The sequence below is a fragment of the Sprattus sprattus genome (genome assembly GCF_963457725.1).
Source record: "Sprattus sprattus genome assembly, chromosome: 2".
NCBI classification, from domain to species: Eukaryota; Metazoa; Chordata; class Actinopteri; order Clupeiformes; family Clupeidae; genus Sprattus; species Sprattus sprattus.
The window spans coordinates 17,106,129-17,124,109 of record NC_137921.1 but is presented as its reverse complement, the minus strand read 5'-3'; the positions used below and the strand labels follow the sequence as shown (position 1 = coordinate 17,124,109).

General features: G+C 44.0%; 2 protein-coding genes across 2 annotated transcripts in view; one reads left to right on the top strand and one right to left on the bottom strand.

The window, feature by feature from the left end:
* Nucleotides 1-593: 593 nt before the first annotated feature.
* On the bottom strand, nucleotides 594-15,627 carry elp3 (elongator acetyltransferase complex subunit 3). The gene is made up of 15 exons (XM_080860851.1): nucleotides 15,460-15,627; nucleotides 14,860-14,959; nucleotides 14,494-14,632; nucleotides 14,190-14,260; nucleotides 13,896-13,959; nucleotides 13,557-13,625; nucleotides 12,627-12,781; nucleotides 8,622-8,783; nucleotides 8,388-8,514; nucleotides 4,752-4,945; nucleotides 3,774-3,864; nucleotides 3,508-3,573; nucleotides 2,519-2,746; nucleotides 1,860-1,941; nucleotides 594-1,366 (listed from the first exon to the last, which is right to left on the bottom strand). The coding sequence occupies exons 1-15, from the start codon at nucleotides 15,479-15,481 to the stop codon at nucleotides 1,290-1,292; spliced, it is 1,647 nt and encodes a 548-aa protein (XP_080716977.1). The 5' UTR covers nucleotides 15,482-15,627; the 3' UTR covers nucleotides 594-1,289.
* A 707-nt stretch (nucleotides 15,628-16,334) lies between these two features.
* LOC308361315 (kinesin-like protein KIF13B) overlaps nucleotides 16,335-17,981 on the top strand; it is a 30,805-nt gene continuing 29,158 nt past the window's right edge. The window contains exons 1-3 of the mRNA XM_080833612.1: nucleotides 16,335-16,580; nucleotides 17,076-17,164; nucleotides 17,693-17,786. Coding sequence (XP_080689738.1) covers nucleotides 17,095-17,164; nucleotides 17,693-17,786 — 164 coding nt within the window. The 5' untranslated portion in view covers nucleotides 16,335-16,580; nucleotides 17,076-17,094. The remainder of the gene's footprint in view (nucleotides 16,581-17,075; nucleotides 17,165-17,692; nucleotides 17,787-17,981) is intronic.

The window sequence follows — 17,981 nt, the reverse complement described above, 5'->3', positions numbered from 1 at the left end:
CATCAGTTCTGTTCTATAGGTGGAGAAACGGCATGATTTATGAGGCAATGCTTTTTTTCCCGGGGCTTCCCCAGGTTAATGTTAGCGCACACTAAAGTCATGACGAGATTCTCTTTGCTGGGAAATTGCGAGCGGGAGAAAAGGTGCGGGTGGGGTTAATGCACGGTGTGTGGGAGATGCACCACCAGTTTCATGGGCTTACTATGAGCCATTTTCAGATGACGCACTCTTCCAGACGTAGTCTCCGTGACGAAGCTCATCATAGTTCAACTTCTAAAAGCATTTGGTCATTATTCACTGTGCAACGCATTCGAGATAGAGTTGTAATTGCGGTAGGCTACGGAGGTGTCAAATGCAGCAGTAAAAGCTCATCAAAGTCACCATCAACGCAGGGACGTTCTGACTCCCAGGCGATGCTGCAGCTCATGGTAACCTTCTATTTGTGTGAAAATGTAAAAGAACCCCAACTCGTTCTGGGGCCTATATGGATTTGGTGGCACATTATCTACAGACTGACAGGACACCGAATGAGTTTGGGGCGAGGCTGTCACATACCAAAGCACCAATAAACACAGCATGGACATTTTTGACCAATACACTTTATTCGAGACAAAACTGAAAACCCTCCCCTGGACTATCCAAAATTCTGTTCTTTTCAAGCATCGGCACCCAACATATTTAAGCCATACCATTTTAAGGACATACAGTTATGTAATTTCAGAAGGAAACTGGGCCCAGATTAATACGGATTTGCTTATGAAACCCAACTGATTCCTTTTCTCGCAAAAAAAATTCAGTGGGTTTATTTATTGGTTAGGTTTACACAACTCCTGATATTCCATTTCACCCCACATCCTAGACAATCGTTGATCAAACAACAGGCGAGCACTCTCCGCTACTCTCTAGAGAATGTTACATGACTGGGACCAATGGGAAGTCTGCAAATTGTATTCAAACACGTGAACTAACCAAAGTCAATCTTTAAAAGACACAATCCAGGGTGGAAACCATGAGGTAAATCCGTGAAATAACGTAATCGCACAGCAAAATGACTAAACGGCTTGATGCCGCACACTCTGAGAAACTCCTGTGGAGTGCATTCACATTTCCTTCACAGCCCTCAAGGATCCATTTACAGGAATGTCCATGACAACTGCATTGAGGCATGAGCCATGCAGGCGTCTTACTTAAAGGCCTCAAAATGTGTGTTTGCTCCGTCCTCAAGGACATAAAAATGTCTATAAAATGTATTGTACACTGGGTTTTTGTCCGGCCCTTTACTAAGACCATCAGTCCAGGCGCTTCACCATATATGGCCCCTCGAGCTCATAGCCCATCTTTCTGTAGTAGTTCCTGGTTCCTACTCCTGCAAGAGAGACAAATTGGGGATAAGAGGAGGAAGCAAACAGATGCATCAACAGAGGCCTTGGTCCATCCGTCAGTGGCAAGTAGGCTAAGATCAGCGTGAAACTTGTTTATGACCAATTACAGCCACTCTGATGTCAGAAAGGAATCATACACTAACTGATTTGACTCAAATGAGCATGCACTAACAGATTTTAACTTCATTGTTGAAGACAATTTCAGGTCTACTCCACATATCTCTGCCAGGTGCCAAAACAGTGTGTTTGCCTGTCACCAAGGTCCCTTGACAACGATCTGTTGAGAGATACAATCTAACCCGGCCTTCGATTGGTGTCAGACACCCCAATATTTTGTGGCATGTTAAGACGTTATTGGCACAACAAATCTTACTGCGTGAGAGATAAGATACGGAGATGAGAGTCTGAGAACGATTTGTGATCAGGAGCCTGCAGCGAGCAAGAGTTTTATATATATATATATATATATATATATACCTGAGATGACAGCCAGCTTGCTGGAGCCGTGCTCCTCTCGAGCGATTCTCTCCGCCTCCTCCATCAGCATCATACCAAAGCCCTGCGAGATGGAGAGAGACAGAGAGAGAGAGAGAGAGAGAGAGAGAGAGAGAGAGAGAGAGAGAGAGAGAGAGAGAGAGAGAGAGAGAGAGAGAGAAGATGGGGAGCAACAGAGAGAGGTGGTAGATGCAGTGAATTGTCCGATAGGAAAATATATCACACTTGTTCAACAGGAACGTAGTGAGAGATTTAAGGGAGATGCAGAAAAGGCTCCAACAGTGCGAGTGCATATGTCGAGGTGTGTGTGTGTGTGTGTGTGTGAGAGCCAGAGTGTGTGTGGGAGAGAGAGTGAGTTTGTGTGTGTGGGAGAGAGTGAGTTTGTGTGTGTGTGTGAGTGTGAGCGCTGGTGTGTGTGTGTGAGTTTACTGGAGCCGGAATTTGCCAGTGTGTTTATGATCCTATTAACGACTTGTATTGTAAATGGTAGTGTACCATGGGGTCATTGTGATTGTGTGTTTGTATGTATGTGTGTTAGTGTTGGAGTGAGAATGCGTGACTGTTTTGTGTGAGGGAGAGAGAAAAAGAAGGGAAAAAGAGAGAGAAAAGAGCGAGAGAGTGTGTGTGCGTGTGTGTGTTACCTGGTGCTGGAACTTGCTGGGGTCTCTGCTGCTGACCGGCACCACGCTGCCGTAGACGTGGAGCTCACGCACGATGGACACGGCGCCCTTGAGCTCGGCCCTGAAGGACTGAGGGGAGCAGCGGCGTAGACGGAGCAGGCCAATCAGGATGTCCTGCTCCGGGTCCTCGTACGACAGGAACGTCTCCCAGCCGCCGTTAGCCACGTAGTCGCGCCGGATCAGCTCCACCTGTGGGGAGGCACAGAAACACACACAGTCTCTCATCACTGTGGGGCGGCAAAGAAACACACAAAGTCCCTCATAACTGTGGGGAGGCAAAGAAACAGACACACACACACACAAACACACATAACTGTACGGAGGCAAAAACACAGACAGACACACACACACACACACACACACACACACACACACACACACAGTCACTCATAACTGTAAGGAGGCAAAGAGACACACACACACAGTCACTCATAACTGTAAGGAGGCAAAGAGACACACACACACAGTCACTGATGACTGTAGGTAGGCAATGAAACACACACACAGTCACTCATAACTGTAGGTAGGCAATGAAACACACACACACACACAGCCACATACACACACACACACACACAGTCACTCATAACTGTAAGGAGGCAAAGAGACACACACACACAGTCACTGATAACTGTAGGTAGGCAATGAAACACACACACAGTCACTCATAACTGTAGGTATGCAATGAAACACACACACAAAGACACACACACACACACACACACACACACACACAGGTTTGAAGTCTATGTTTTCGTGATTCTTTTTTAAATTAAGTGAAAAAGTACATATCTAATAACCCCAAACAAAATACATGTATTCTAATAAAAATACACTCTTGAGAATAAGCAGTGGAATTAACTGCAAGCATTATGCCTACAAGCGTTATGACTACTGACGTCAGTCGAACAACTGTAACTTTAGAATAATAAAGACCGGAGACACCGTACCTGGTAGGGTCGCAGTTTGTGATGGATCTCCTGAATGCCCACTTCTCTGGTTCTCACGTCCCGACACTACAGGAGAGGTAAAAGAACATATAATGTGCTCACCCATGTGGTTCTACAATGAGACTATCACTTACACATCACTGTGAATTCCATACCTCAAAGCTGTTCACTATTCAGTTCATTAACAAACAGGATATGACCTTTATTGTGTAGTTTATTTTTATTGTGTATGTATTAATGTTTGGGCTGTTGTCAGAGGTCCTCACCTCAGTGCCCATGTCCTTCATGCGGGCAAGGGCCAGCTCCCTCAGGTTGCCATGCTCCACCCCAGAGCTCACCAAGGGCATGGGTATGTCCCTGGGAAGAGACCAGACGACCAATCAGATGGAAGTTTTTGGTTGAAAGGACTAATTATATGACAGTATTCGTTTTGACCAACAAATACCATGTAAGCATTGAGGTTAGGGAACTAACATAATCAAAGCAAACAATAAACAAAAAATGGCTCATGCGAGCAAATTTGTATCAGTATCACAACCATGTTGGAGAAAATGTGGTGCTGGAAAAGTAGATCATGCTAATGTCTTCTGGCTCTGCCCATACTTGGTTCAGTTTTGGGAAGATGTGCACTTGATTTTGGTCAACATCCTGGGTTACGAATTACCTTATTCATGTATAGTAATTTATTTAGGTAATATGGCTGGAAATATTGTGGCAAGATCAGACAGATACCTGTTCAAAATCTTGATAGCGGCCTGTCAAAATTGCAGACTTGCACATTGTGAGTGAGATCTACGTGATGGAACAGCTAACACATAGATTAAAAGTACAGGAAGAACAATGTGATGAGAAATGGGTGAAATGGAGTATTTAAATGTCAATGACAGGTCAATGTTTTAAAACTGTATAGGTCTTAGGATCACTCTGTGGAATCAATGCTCTCCAGCATGTTCATGGTTGTTTTTGTATACTTTTTGTCTATCTGTGTGATTGTTTACTGTTCCATCCTCTGTATCTGTGATAAAAAAACTTTAAAAAATAAAGTGTAAAAAGAAATGGCACCTGCAGATTGAACCTAGTACCTAAAGTTGTTTCTGCATTGACATGATCTACAAGGTAAACTATAAACCCAGCAGCAGACAGGTTGTGTCCTCACCCAGTTTAACAGCCAAGTATGGCCCTTCATGATTGACATAAATAACTTGATGAAAAAAGACCTCAGCCTGTTGGAGTGTTCCTCTCACCTCTGCACCCTGTACACACGGGTCCAGGGCGGTACCAGAGCCAGGATTCGGGCCACCAGGTCCACTAGTGCACTGGGAGAGTAGCTCTTGTAGCGGCCCGTCTTCCACATCTCATACAGACCCGTCCCTCGGATCACCAGAGTCGGGTACAGCTTAAGCCCATCCGGACGGAACGCAGGGTTCTCAAAGAACTCCTGAAGAAAGGGCAGAAGGAACCATAGCAAAACAATAAGGAACTTGGAAGATGAAAGTTTACAAGAAGTAACAGTAAATTGAGGTTAAATAGAGGACCGAAGATACAACCAAGTTGTAGAATCTCCCTCAAAATAGTAAATAAAGAGAGAAATCCATGAACAACAATTTTTTTCAGAAAAAAATTGCATACTTTGAGAAAATCTGCATTTTCTTTTTAAGGATTAAAGTAGATACACGTGTTTGATTTACACAATTGATTAAGGGAGACCCAAACATCTGCTGGTTAATAACTCACAACTGTGGTTCTCATGCAATAAAGTTTGTGCCCTCCATGTTGCCACGGTTACCAAAACTGGCTCCTTCCGCTCCCTACAGCGTCACTGCCATTGCCGCGGACGCAGTTCAGAAGGCGAGAGCCGTTACAATCGGCACGACAGCGCAGTCACTCTGGACGTCTTAGCGAGTACAGTGAAACATGAGTGTATCACTCCAGCTGACAATGCCACTCACAGTGCCTTAACCTACTGACGCTGTAGACAAAATTAAACGCAATGCACACGTACGCCAAAACTAGAAATTTGAATCAGAGTGTGTAAAAAGAATGGGCAATGCACCACTTGTGAATTTTGTCTACAGGTACTTTTGTTGTTTGAGGTATGTGTTGGATGTGATATATATTGTGTACCTTTGTCCGTGTGTGTGTGTGTGTGTGTGTGTGAGTGGGTGTGTGCTGTAACAGGAGGCCTCGTATATTTGTTCGTTGAGAGGTATGAGTGGGTGTACCAGTGTGAGTGTGTGTGTGTGTTTGTGTGTGTGTGTGGGAGTGTGTGTGGGATGGTGAGATAAGTGAGAGCCTGGGCTGAAGATGCTCTTTAATGGGATTCTGCTATCTGCCTCTATTTTCTCACTCCTATGCCAACCCCCCCCCCCCCCCCCCCCCCCCACACCCCCCCGTTCTCCCCTTCTGATACCAGCAACATGGACCCCGCACTCAAGAGATAGGGGGTGGAGGAGGAGGAATGCAAGAGAGCGGAAGACAGCAAAAGAGGTAGAGCGAGAGAGAAGTGACAGGGAAAAAAAGAGGTGTAAGGAGGAAGAGAGAGAAAGAGATAGGTTAGGAGGGTTAGAGAGAGTGAGAGCGGAAGAGAGAGCGGAGTGGGGCTATTAGTGGAGCTGAGAGCGACAACAAACAGAAAAGTGAAAAAGAAGAACAGAAGAACAGAAGAGATGGAGAGGTGGAGAAAGTGGGCAGGGAACCCATGGAATAGACACTGGCATAGAGGGAGAGAGAGAGAGAGAGCGGGCAAGAAAGTGAGAACACCTTGTGACGCAGGGAGGCTATTTGGGAAGTGAGCCGAACAGTGATAACACAGCACTCACCACATTAGGAGGCAGTGGCGCCGCCAGCCCAGGCAGTGCCAACATTAATCTTAGCCTCTCCAAGCCAAAACCCTGGACTGGTATCGCCAGATCTTTAGAGCCACTGGCAAACACCACTTACTGATGGCAAACCAGATTAGCCAAAATGAGAAGATGCATCTGCAGCCAAGGAGAATACCAAAGCGAAAATATGATGCAACTTACATGGGGGATTGGGGGATATTACTTTGAGGACATTCCGAATGGTTAAAGATGATTGGGCTGCGGAAGTGTAGCTATGCATTCCTTTCAGAACTTACACCAGTCCCTGGATCTAAAAGTATGTGGAAAAAGTGCCGATGCTGAATGGGGTTTCTAAGTGCAACTCTCGCTCCAATGGTAGGGTTCTCTCAGATGATGCCATGTCAGAGGCTACCCAGGACAGGCAGAGATCCAAAGATATGCAAGTGGTCTTCATACTTACTGAGAAAACCTCATATGCTATTAATTGTTTTGTTCAGAAACAGATCAGCATAGCTATTTTAGATATTAATCTCTTCAGATATCTAGGCCTATAAAACCCACCAGGGGTCTTTTTCCCCCAGACAAGAATTACACAGGGAACAGGATTAAAGTTTGATTGACAAGCATTAATTTAAATCTATGAAGAGCTTAATCCTTATCTTAGACCACCTGGGCTCACGGCTTTGGCCAATGCCATGAGTACATAAAACTAATAACTAAAATAATCAAAATAATTACATATCTAGCCGTCCGCAAAAGAAACTTAGACCCTCAGTACTTGTTAAATAAACACATGCAAATGCCAGTGAGATAACAACTGCTAACAAAAAGAGCATAAGTGGCTAAAAAATAAATAAACAAATAAAAAAAAAATTTCCACATATGATATTTCCTCGAACTGTACCAGGCTCTAGCTCAGACAGGCCGCTATCGGTCTCTAACGCACACACACAAAGCCCACGCGCAGCTCGGGCTACAGCGGTGACACAAAAGGCTTCCTAGCTCGGCACACTGGCAGAGAGGGGTGACAGGCTGAATGGGCCCACCCAAGCGGAGACACCCCGGACTGGGATTGCCTCTCGGCTTTAATGGAGCTCGCTGTATTACGGCTCCCTTCGGTAATAAAAGAACAATTCATCCCTGATAATGGAGACTGCCGTGGAGGGTGTCGGGGGGGGGGGGCTCCCGTGTCATTGCTAGAGCTTGAAAAAAAGGACGAGCTGCACACAAACAAAGAAAATACGGCACACAAAAGCACAGGGTACGTCACCTAACCACGTCAGCAAATATACACACAAACATACACTCCAAAACCTTCTAATATCATCCATACATATATATTTACACACACCAACTAGATATAAGAAACACTGTTACGCATTGTACTACAATACATGAAGCACCACTGAAATATTCACAATCAGATTCACACACCATGACAAACCCAATCATCTTACGTTACACACCACTCTCATTCTCACATCAGTTTCTTGCCCATCAGTCATCTGTTATGACAGCCACATAGAGACCAGCATTTTCCAGAACTCGATATCTAAGACAAGGGCGACCGCAACTTCACTACGTGTCCCATAAGGCCTCAGGCTTTGCACAGAGGAAGATATGTGAAGTGTGTGCAATTCTGTGAGGGAGAATTGGATATTGGACATTTTCATATTGGACAGTCCGGCAGCACAAGGCCATTAAGGCCAAAACGATTCGTCCTCCATGTATGGCATGGAGATGTACGTTTCTGGGGAAACACTAGACACCGTGCCTGCAGCCTGTGGGTGCAGTGTGTGCAATTCTGTGAGGCTCACACGTGTGTGTGTGTGTGTGTGTGTGTGTGTGTGTGTGTGTGTGTGTGTGTGTGTGTGTGTGTGTGTGTGTGCGCCAGAATCAGGTTTTATTGGCCAAGTAATTTTGCACAAACAAGGAATTTCACTTGGTAAAGTGGCTCTCAGTGTGCTTACACAGAATATACATTCAACACAAAACAACACAAACAGTGTGTGAGTGTGTGTGTGTGTGTGTGTGTGTGTGTGTGTGTGCGTTACTCACTATGAACTGCTCGATGTCCCGCTCCATCCCCACGTTGGGCAGGTCTGGCATCATGTGGGACACCACCTTAAACCCTGCGTCTTTGGCCAGATGGAATGACTCGCACACCGCCCGCACCGTGTGACCCCTGGTAAGGAAGACACACCAGGTCACGTACAGCAGCAACTCTCATACTGTTCTTCCTCATTGCCAGAGGGTGTGGTGACTCAGTTACAGGTGTTGACCACCCCTCACCTGTTGGTGTCCCGAGCTACGTCCTCAAAGACGCTCTGGACGCCGATCTCCAACCGAGTGCATCCGTAACCCAGCATGTCGCTGAGGTGCCGCTTTAGGCAGTAGTCCGGACGCGTCTCTATGGTGATGCCCACGCACTTGGTGTTACTCCGCTCCGAGTACCTATGTAGTAGGGAGAGTGGGTCAACACACAGTATTCCTGAATACAACAGAGCTACTGATAATTGCTCAAGACAGGTTACTTTATCTTCCAGTCCTTTATACAAACTGACGCAAACAAATCCTAACAATGACTCATACTGAATCCAAGAACCAACTATGAACACCAACTTGAAAGGAACTCAGACTTGAATGAAAAATACTGACATTGTATTTGGTTTAAACCAACAGCAGAGTAATTACACAGATTTGCTGATGCCAACCAACCTTGACACCACTTATCATTGTGACAAAGGAAAGCGCAACTTAATATTAATATTAAGTCCCACCAATCCCAACTTCCTATCTCTACTTGGCCAACCACAAAGCAGATGGGTCGTCCCTTTGGTGCTGCGGTTCTGCTTAAGGTTTCTTCCTGATTAACAGGGAGTTTTTTCTTGCCCCGGTCACCATTGTGCTTGCTTAAGGGAGTTTAGGCACTTGGCTCTGTAAAGCGCCTTGAGACAATTTCATTGTGTTGCCGCTATATAAATAACATGTAATTGAATGGAATTCCAGGTTTACCCCTGTAACAATGAAGTGCAACAAACAAACATTACTGCTTACATGCCATGAACTGGGAATTTTAAACAGAGAGATTCAATTAAGTGTAAAAGATAATAATGCTAACTGGTACTAGAAGCAGATGCACTGCGTTCCCCACACTAGCGACATTCGTCAAAGAACACAGGAATGCTGGACCTGAGGGAAGAGGATTAGTCTTTGCTGTTTTCCTAGCCTCTGTCTGGTCACTGCAATTCCCCTGAATAAATGAGGTCGTGGTCCCTCTAAATCTGCCTTTTTAATGGCCACATAAATGAGACTTTCGGTTTAATTTTAAACGACCAGGCTACAGATGTCGGTTGGCTCTACCAGCTTGTGACTAGAGATAGAGAACACTGTCAATTTTCTTTCCTCTCTTTACCCTGCACACACACAGATACAAAGAAACACACACACACATACAGACACAAAGGCACACACACACACACACACTAAAACCTGCACACAAAGAACACACACACACAGACACACACAGACACACACAAACATATGGGCAAACACACACACACACAGGCAGCCGACAGCAGAGATAAGAAACTGAAATCGAACTCTGACGTCTCTAGCTGATTAGCAGCCCGAACAATTACAACAATCATGTCATCTTAACAAACCCAATGACACACACACACACACACACACACACACACACACACACACACACACACACACACACACACACACACACACACACACACACACACACACACACACACACACACACACACACACACACACACACACACACACACACGATTTGAGACGGCAGTAATCCTGGGGATGGCCTTGACAACATACACACAAACAACGGCACTTTGGAACAGCAAAGGTTTTTCACACTGCATTATCGCCAGCCCCTCCCTCCCCTCACCCTGAAGTCAAACTCCCTCAAAGTCTTTGGCACCGTTTAGGCTGTTTGCAAAAGCCCCCCCCCCCCAACCACACACCCACCCAGCCACCCCCACAAAAAAGCTTTTGCCAAAGTTTGGGGCTCTAACCTTGCCAGTCACGCTGCCAGCCATCCAAGTGGCATCTCAATTACGCCCTGCCTGCTCTGACAGCCACTGCTGGTTAGAGCAAGGGCGCCAATCTAACGGGACACGTCACCCAAAACGGGAAACGGCCCTCCGGCTGGACGTCAAAGTGGGCCGCCTGATGCTTAATTGAGAATTAATTGGTTCAGGATTTGATTCCATTGACTGAATAACCGCAGGCACCCCTTGCCTGAAAGAGGGTGGGTGTGTGTCTGTGTGGGAGTGTGTGTGTGTGTGTGTCTGTTTGTGTGTGAGTGTGTGTGTGTGTCTGCGTGTCTGTGTGCGAGTGTGTGTGTCCGACGACATGCCTCAGTTACTGTGTGTTGTGTCATTGCGCTAACTGGAACCTCAGTTTGTGCTTCTACACCCTTCACCCTTATCAAGTGCTCCAGTAGCTGAACTTGGAAGGGCAAGATGCTAACAGTGGCAAGGTCAGGGAACGCACATGCAGACGAAAATGTATATCTGCACTGTACTAGATGTGACTTTGGATAAAAGTGACTGTGAGAAGGCGTAGATAAATACATGAATAAATAAATAAAAATGACAAATGAAATAACAACGGAATACAATACCCCATAGAAAGAGTATCTTTGCAAAGTTTTCAAAATGCATTTGTATGACACTTCCGTGTAGACAGTAAGTAGTTTAATTTAATTTACAATACAACGTTACATTGAATTCAATTTCATAAATAAATGGGTTTATTCGGTTGGTCGGTGTGGTTGCATCCCTTAAGATTATTCCTTCGTGACTGAGACTTGTATTCCAAAACATCGTGACTTGGAATGATAGAAACTGCTGTTTTACCATGGTTTGTGAATTTGTTTTAGTGAGTTAGGAGTCCTCTCGATTACTCCTCAGTGTGAATTCCTTATAGTGAAAAAAAAAAAGATAGAGTCCCAAAGATAAAACTGACATGGTCATTATTTGAAGGAGTTTCTCCTAAATTGGCAAGTTACTTTTACAACTTATAGCCGCTTTGTGAACAAAGGCTCAGGACATTTGGAACAGTAAGAAGGGTGAGGAGTCTAACCCGAAGAGACAGTGTCTGATACTCTACTGACGCTCTGCTGATTCCAATAAGAATTACACTGCAGAAAATGCCCCCTTCTAGACAATGAGGGCCAACTTGTAATTCTCATACGCAATCATGTGTGACCACCAGGCACTAAGCTTAATATATACAAGCGATGAAGATCACAACAGTCTGACTCATGCGCCAGCAGCACATTGAGTGCACATCGCCCTCTAATGGTCGAATCGTTTTTCAGCAGACTCACACAGAGCTCCCAGCCAAACAGAGTGTCTACTGTCAGTTAAATTTGTATTACAACATGTAGGAGCCAAATTAACCCTTATGTTGATTCTTATGTTATCTTTCTTTATTAGAATGTGCAAGTGTGTGTGTGTCTAAGAAGGAATGAGTGACACTATGGCCGTAGGTGTTTTTACCCCACCTAGAGGACACCTGAACAAACCTGAGAGGCTGAAGGTGGAGCCCAAGGGGGAAAGGCCTTAAAAGCCAGGAGCCACAGCATCTGGGCGTGGCTGAGGAAGGCAACAGTTTTTTTACCGTGTGGCAGGACGTTTGCAAAGGAACCATGTGCTTTACGAAAGACTCTTTAGTTTAATATCTTTATTTTATTTGCTACAACTTGTTATCCACCATTCTACAATAAATGGTCAAAGGGACCAACTGGACTCACCTCTACTTCTCATCTTTTCTACACGCGTCAGAACGAAAATCCAACTCAGCCACCAATAGTAGTATAATAGGAATTGCTGCTACACAACATATGCAAATAATTGAAAGATGAGTCACGAAAATGATGAAAGGTAAGAGGAAGTTAAGTGTAAGCTTGGCCAGGCCAGACAAGATGTGTGTTTGTTTGTGTGCCGCAGGTGTGTAGGAGAATGCATGCATGTAATTGTCGGTCTCTGCCTCACTACTGTGTGCACCTGTTTGTGTGTGTGTGTGTGTGTGTAAAGAATGTACATACGTATTTGACTATCTCTGGCTAACTCTTTACAGGTCTGTATTGTTTGTGTGACTGTGTGACTGTGTGACTGTGTGACTGTGTGACTGTGTGACTGTGTGACTGTGGGACTGTGGGACTGTGGGACTGTGTGACTGTGGGACTGTGTGACTGTGTGACTGTGTGACTGTGTGACTGTGTGACTGTGTGACTGTGTGACTGCGTAAGCATACTTGACGGCCTCAGCCACGCTGTTGGAGGTGTGTCCGGACAGGGCATCGTGCAGGTTCCTGATGAAGTAGTCGCGGTACTCCTCTGCCAGGGCCATGAAGGTCCCGCCCATCACGATGAACTCCACCTTATCCACACTGTGACCCAGCTGCTTCAGCTACGAGCGGAGATGGGTTACAGAGGGACAGGGGAAGAGGAGAAGCATGACCACAGGGGTGTGGGCAAAAGACAAAGTTAAACAGTGCGGAAGATATGTGTGTGTGGGTATACCGGTTTGGTGAAATACATAGATTTTTTATGGGTTGGGTTGTCTTTTCTTAATAAACAAAGCTTATACTTCTGTAAGAATACTGAAGAAGAAATATATCTCTCCCTATACAACAACATTTACAGCACCCCAGAGAGGCCCTCAAGTCTCTTACTGGTCCACTGCCTCCTCAATAAAAAGGGTAATTTAAAAAACGTTAAAAGATAACAAGCTACTTTGCATCATGCAGCAAGCCTCGCACACTGCCATCAATATGCAGAGAACAGAAAGCTCGTCTTACACTTGATGATTATACTGGCTCTTTGCATAGAGAGTCCTTGTATAATGCTAATGATCTGTTCATTCAAGCACTGAGAATTATACGAAGTGTGAAGGTACATTTCTTGGAAAGAGCACTTTAACACAGCCATAGGGTTAGGACCTTCATGTTTTGGTAGCAAGGGCTGTCATCAAAAGCAATGAACACATTCTAACACCGGTTGCATAATGAAATTAGGGTCATAGACTTTCACGGAGCTCAGACCTGTCTGTATGTAAAAACAACCCATCCACATAGTTTTCGCATAACCACTTTTAAAGCTGGTCTGTGCACTAGCTGACTTTTTGTGGAATAAATTGGAGAGCAGAAGAGAAAAGGACGGCACAAGCAAACTGGGTTACTCACTTGTTCCACCCTGTGTCGTGTCTGCAGGTAGGGGTCGTACCGGGCCCGGATGGCCCTCATTGACGTTGGCTTACCATGGGACACACACACACACACACACACACACACACACACACACACACACACACACACACACACACACACACACACACACACACACACACACACACACACACACACACACACACACACACACACACACACACACAAACACACACACACACACACACACACACACACACACACACACACACACACATTGCAGTTTGGTTTTAGTGAACATGTTCTCGAGCATATTTAAGACTCATATTTCTGAGAGGATGGAGGGATGGTGAATACCTCATATCCTGTGTAGGACTGTGTGGAATACTCAAAATCTGAGTCAGGACCTCCTGGACAATATCTGCCAGAGCACAAAATATAGTTATCTTACAAAACCCTTGTGAATGGCAATGAGCTATGTTAGCTCATATGACTGAAAAAAAAAAACATTTGTTGTTTTCATTTTTGAGCTGAGCGGACAGATAAGTTTTTTTTTTTTTAATAAATATTCCTTTGATGCTTTTCAGCTATTGCTGAGAAATACACATCCATGGTCCTTCCCCATCCTACCCTGAGCCCCTGATCACTCACACACAGATGTTCCCTGTGAAGCTGATGTGAGGACACCGGTGCGGTTTGCACATGACGGCAACCACAGCGATCTGTAATGAAAGAAAATGGTGCAGGTGTCAGCTACTTTTACAATATAATCCTTCTCTGTGTTAAAAATATGTTGTATCCTAGCTGTAGTTATGACACTATCAATCTGTAAACCTTTTTATTCATTATCATTTGTGTAGAAGTTCATTTTAATATTATGCATTTATCATTCCAAACACAGCACACTACTGTCACATGAAGTTATTTGTGTACGACTAGTTACGGCACTACTGACCCCACTGGCTGTGCGAATGGGCTTGGCCTTTAGTTTGGGCACCAGAGCACGTCTGTACTGTGGTGGAACAGCGGCAATTATGTCCACCAGCCGTGGTTGTGCAGAGAGGCCATACTTAGCCGAAGTCTTTGTCTTCACCCTGGAGGATGAGGTGACCAGTCACGGCGCTTTAGTTTCAAACACTTAACTGAGTGAATTCATGAATCTGACATTCTTGATGAACTTAGTCCACAGATCAGTGGGAACATGCTGCAAATGGTTCACTTCTGACGGGTAGTTACACGCTAACAAAGTTCCCACAAGTATTCATTCAGATATCTATAATTTGATCACACACAGACACATAAGCTAGGAGAGTGAACTAACTTGTTGAGGTTGATGTCCTTCCCCTCCTCGTGAGCCTCAACCAATTGCTTGATGACATCGGCTATTGTAATCATCATCAGCTCCGCACGGCTGAGGTCACCTGAGCAAGTGGAGGGAAAAGATATGAACTCTTGTGATTATGACATGATGCAAGCCTTAATGTGTTCTGCTCATTAACAACGGGATTCAATCTATCAAAAACTGAATGACATAGGCCAAGCTAATATTTGGGGTAGTGCTCTCTCTGAACTATCTCAGTTTATAATGTGTGTCAATTGCTCTCAATGCAGTTTCATTGCATTAATAGATTAGATAATTTAACGTAGGAGAAGGTTACGTTGGTCAGTTAACAGGCTATTTTTATCTGGCTAACGTTACGTCAACAGATTCATTGGTACCAATAGCTAGAATATAAAAATAGACAACACGATTTACAATGAAGAGTGAATGACAAACAAAGATTAGAGAGTATATACGTGAAAGTAAGTCTAACTATCTTTAAATGCGGCAGAAATGCTACATACGTAACAACCTGTGCTTAGTAAACTCGCACGCATCAAGCTAACGTTACTAGCTTTGGCTGTGAGATAAAACACTTACTCTTCTTCTTTGGCTTCCCCATGACAACAGCGCAGTCAAAACGATTTCACCAATACACAAATTCTATCACAATATATTGAATCTTGATTTAATCTAAAACATATTATCTACTAAGCACGCATACATTCCTGAAGATCAGCATGTAGGCACTAGACATGTCAACATGCTTATGGCCGTACTTTGTTTAGAACTGTCGAAAACACTTCCGGATAGGTGCAACCACATTTTTCCCTCGGTAGAAAACAGAAATGTATATAGAGTTCCTTGTCCCATCTTCTAACAAAGACTGCTCAGTGGTCACAAGAAATGAATGGCAGTGCAGCTATTAACTATGCTGATTTTTTTTAAAGAGTGAAGTGACAACATTCAAATATATATATATATATATATATTTGCAGGGTGCTCATTTACTTTGATTTTGTTTGTATATTATGCAATTATAACTCCAGATTGTGTTGAATTATTAGTCAATTTATTATAGTATTATATTATAGTATATAGTAAGTGTGCTGTTTAGTAGGTTTGGGGTTTGTTTAAGCTTTTCCTAATCTATCAAAAGGAAGCATTTTCATATAAGCAAATGCAGATTTGACACTATATGTGTCTGGAAAAAACGAAAAGCACTGTGAAATTAGATAAACACATAGGGCTGCTATGATAAAGTTAAAGATTGCACGTTACACGTTACACGTTGAACGCTGGCCAAAATAAGTCCAACATTTATCCAGTAACAGCCTTTCCTTTTGGCCACTTGGACTGTCGCTGTGCGTCCCAGCAAATCCGCCTCAGTGCAAATCTGTGACATGCGCTCAACCTGTTGCCTATGACTGTCCCACACTAGAACCTGTACGAAGTCTCAGGTTAAAATGGCTTCAGTGGTCTCTCTCGGGAGTATCAGGAAATGAAGCAGGTGGAAATATGTCAGCTTGCTTTTGAAGTGTCATCGACTCGTAAAGCAGGAGGTTTCATTGGAGCCTGTTTGAACGATTGTTACTGAAGAAATTATTTCGGGGGGACTCCTCTATTTGGAATGTTTTATGATTGGAATAAAGCCAGTATAACCTCACAGGCTAAAAGCAAGCTAATGTCAATTCTCATTGGAGCTCTCCTTAAGATCGGTGGTAAGGCTTGCTTTTCCTTTTACAACACTTTCTGAGAGCTGTAAACGGTAATTGCCACATAACTTCGGACTGTCGACAAATAGAATGTGCTCATGTAATTTGTTGCATTTTTCTTTAACCTGCAGTTTATTCAGGTGCGTTGCCAGTGTTGCTGTGCTATGCCGTTTACCTCAGCCGAACCATCTGTTTCGACATTTAAACTAGGCTTCTTGTAATAGTTAGTGTATTATCTTTCCTTATACTTTGTCACTGAGCAAACGATCAAAAATAGCGAAGAGGGTATGTGCATTATTGAGGTTTACATTAAGCGACAGTCTAGCCTACTAAGATACCAACATCGATAGTGTCTCAGATTAGATATTGAAGCCCATAGGACATATATTTGTAATAATCACTAACGAATTTGAATAGAATGCTTTTTTTTTTTTTTTTACAATATAAGTAGCCTAATCGCTTTGATATACAAGTGTTTACAAAAGCTTTTCTGGATCTTAGACAACTAGACTTCTGGGCCATGGACGAAACAAGTTTGAATGACTCAAACGTGAAGGTTGCTGTACGGCTCCGGCCAATGAACAGGAGAGGTAAGGCATGAACGGAATCTTGTGACAGTCATTGCATTTCCATTAAGCAATGCCCCTCAACTCAGCAAGTGACTTAACTGTGTGAAACAGTGGCATGGCTGTTGAGCCGTGCGCACGAAAATAGAGCATGCTCTCCTTATTCCTGGGAGTTTAAATGTAAAAACAAACACTTAAGCTTCGAATGGACCATTTCTAATGCCTAATGGAAAGCATATGTGTTGTCCTTGGGGCATGTAGTTTTACCCTTTGATGTCAAACTTTTTGGCCAAATGCTTTTTCAAGGAAAGCATGTACTTCTTACCCATGTCCCCCCCCCCCCTTCCTGGAAAACATCCCATGCCATTTGTGTTTTGTGCAAGTATAAAACAAGTCTGTTCAACTGTATTCAACACACTGTTTCGACACACTTCACCTCCCCTCTCGCAAATGTTTGTGGTGTTTCTGAGCTGCTGTCCTACTTTTGTGCTGCTGCTAATGGGACTAGGAAATGAATGTTTTTCTCCTCTGTCCGCTGCACTTCCCTCACAGAAAAGGACCTGAAGACAAAATGTGTCGTCGAAATGGAAGGCAACCAGACCATCCTCCACCCCGCCTGTGGGAACATGGGAAAAGGGGACACCAGGTTGGCACACTTGCGGTGCAGTATATATGTAAACCTCTGTGAAACCACCACCACTAGTTTGAAATTGAAGCACAGGCTTCATTATCAGGCTGATATCGCTGACTTAAGACTTAGATAGGGTAGAGGGACACCTGGGTCACAGACAATAGTACTGAAGATACTGATTTTCAAGAGGACAACAAAGATTGGGCATTA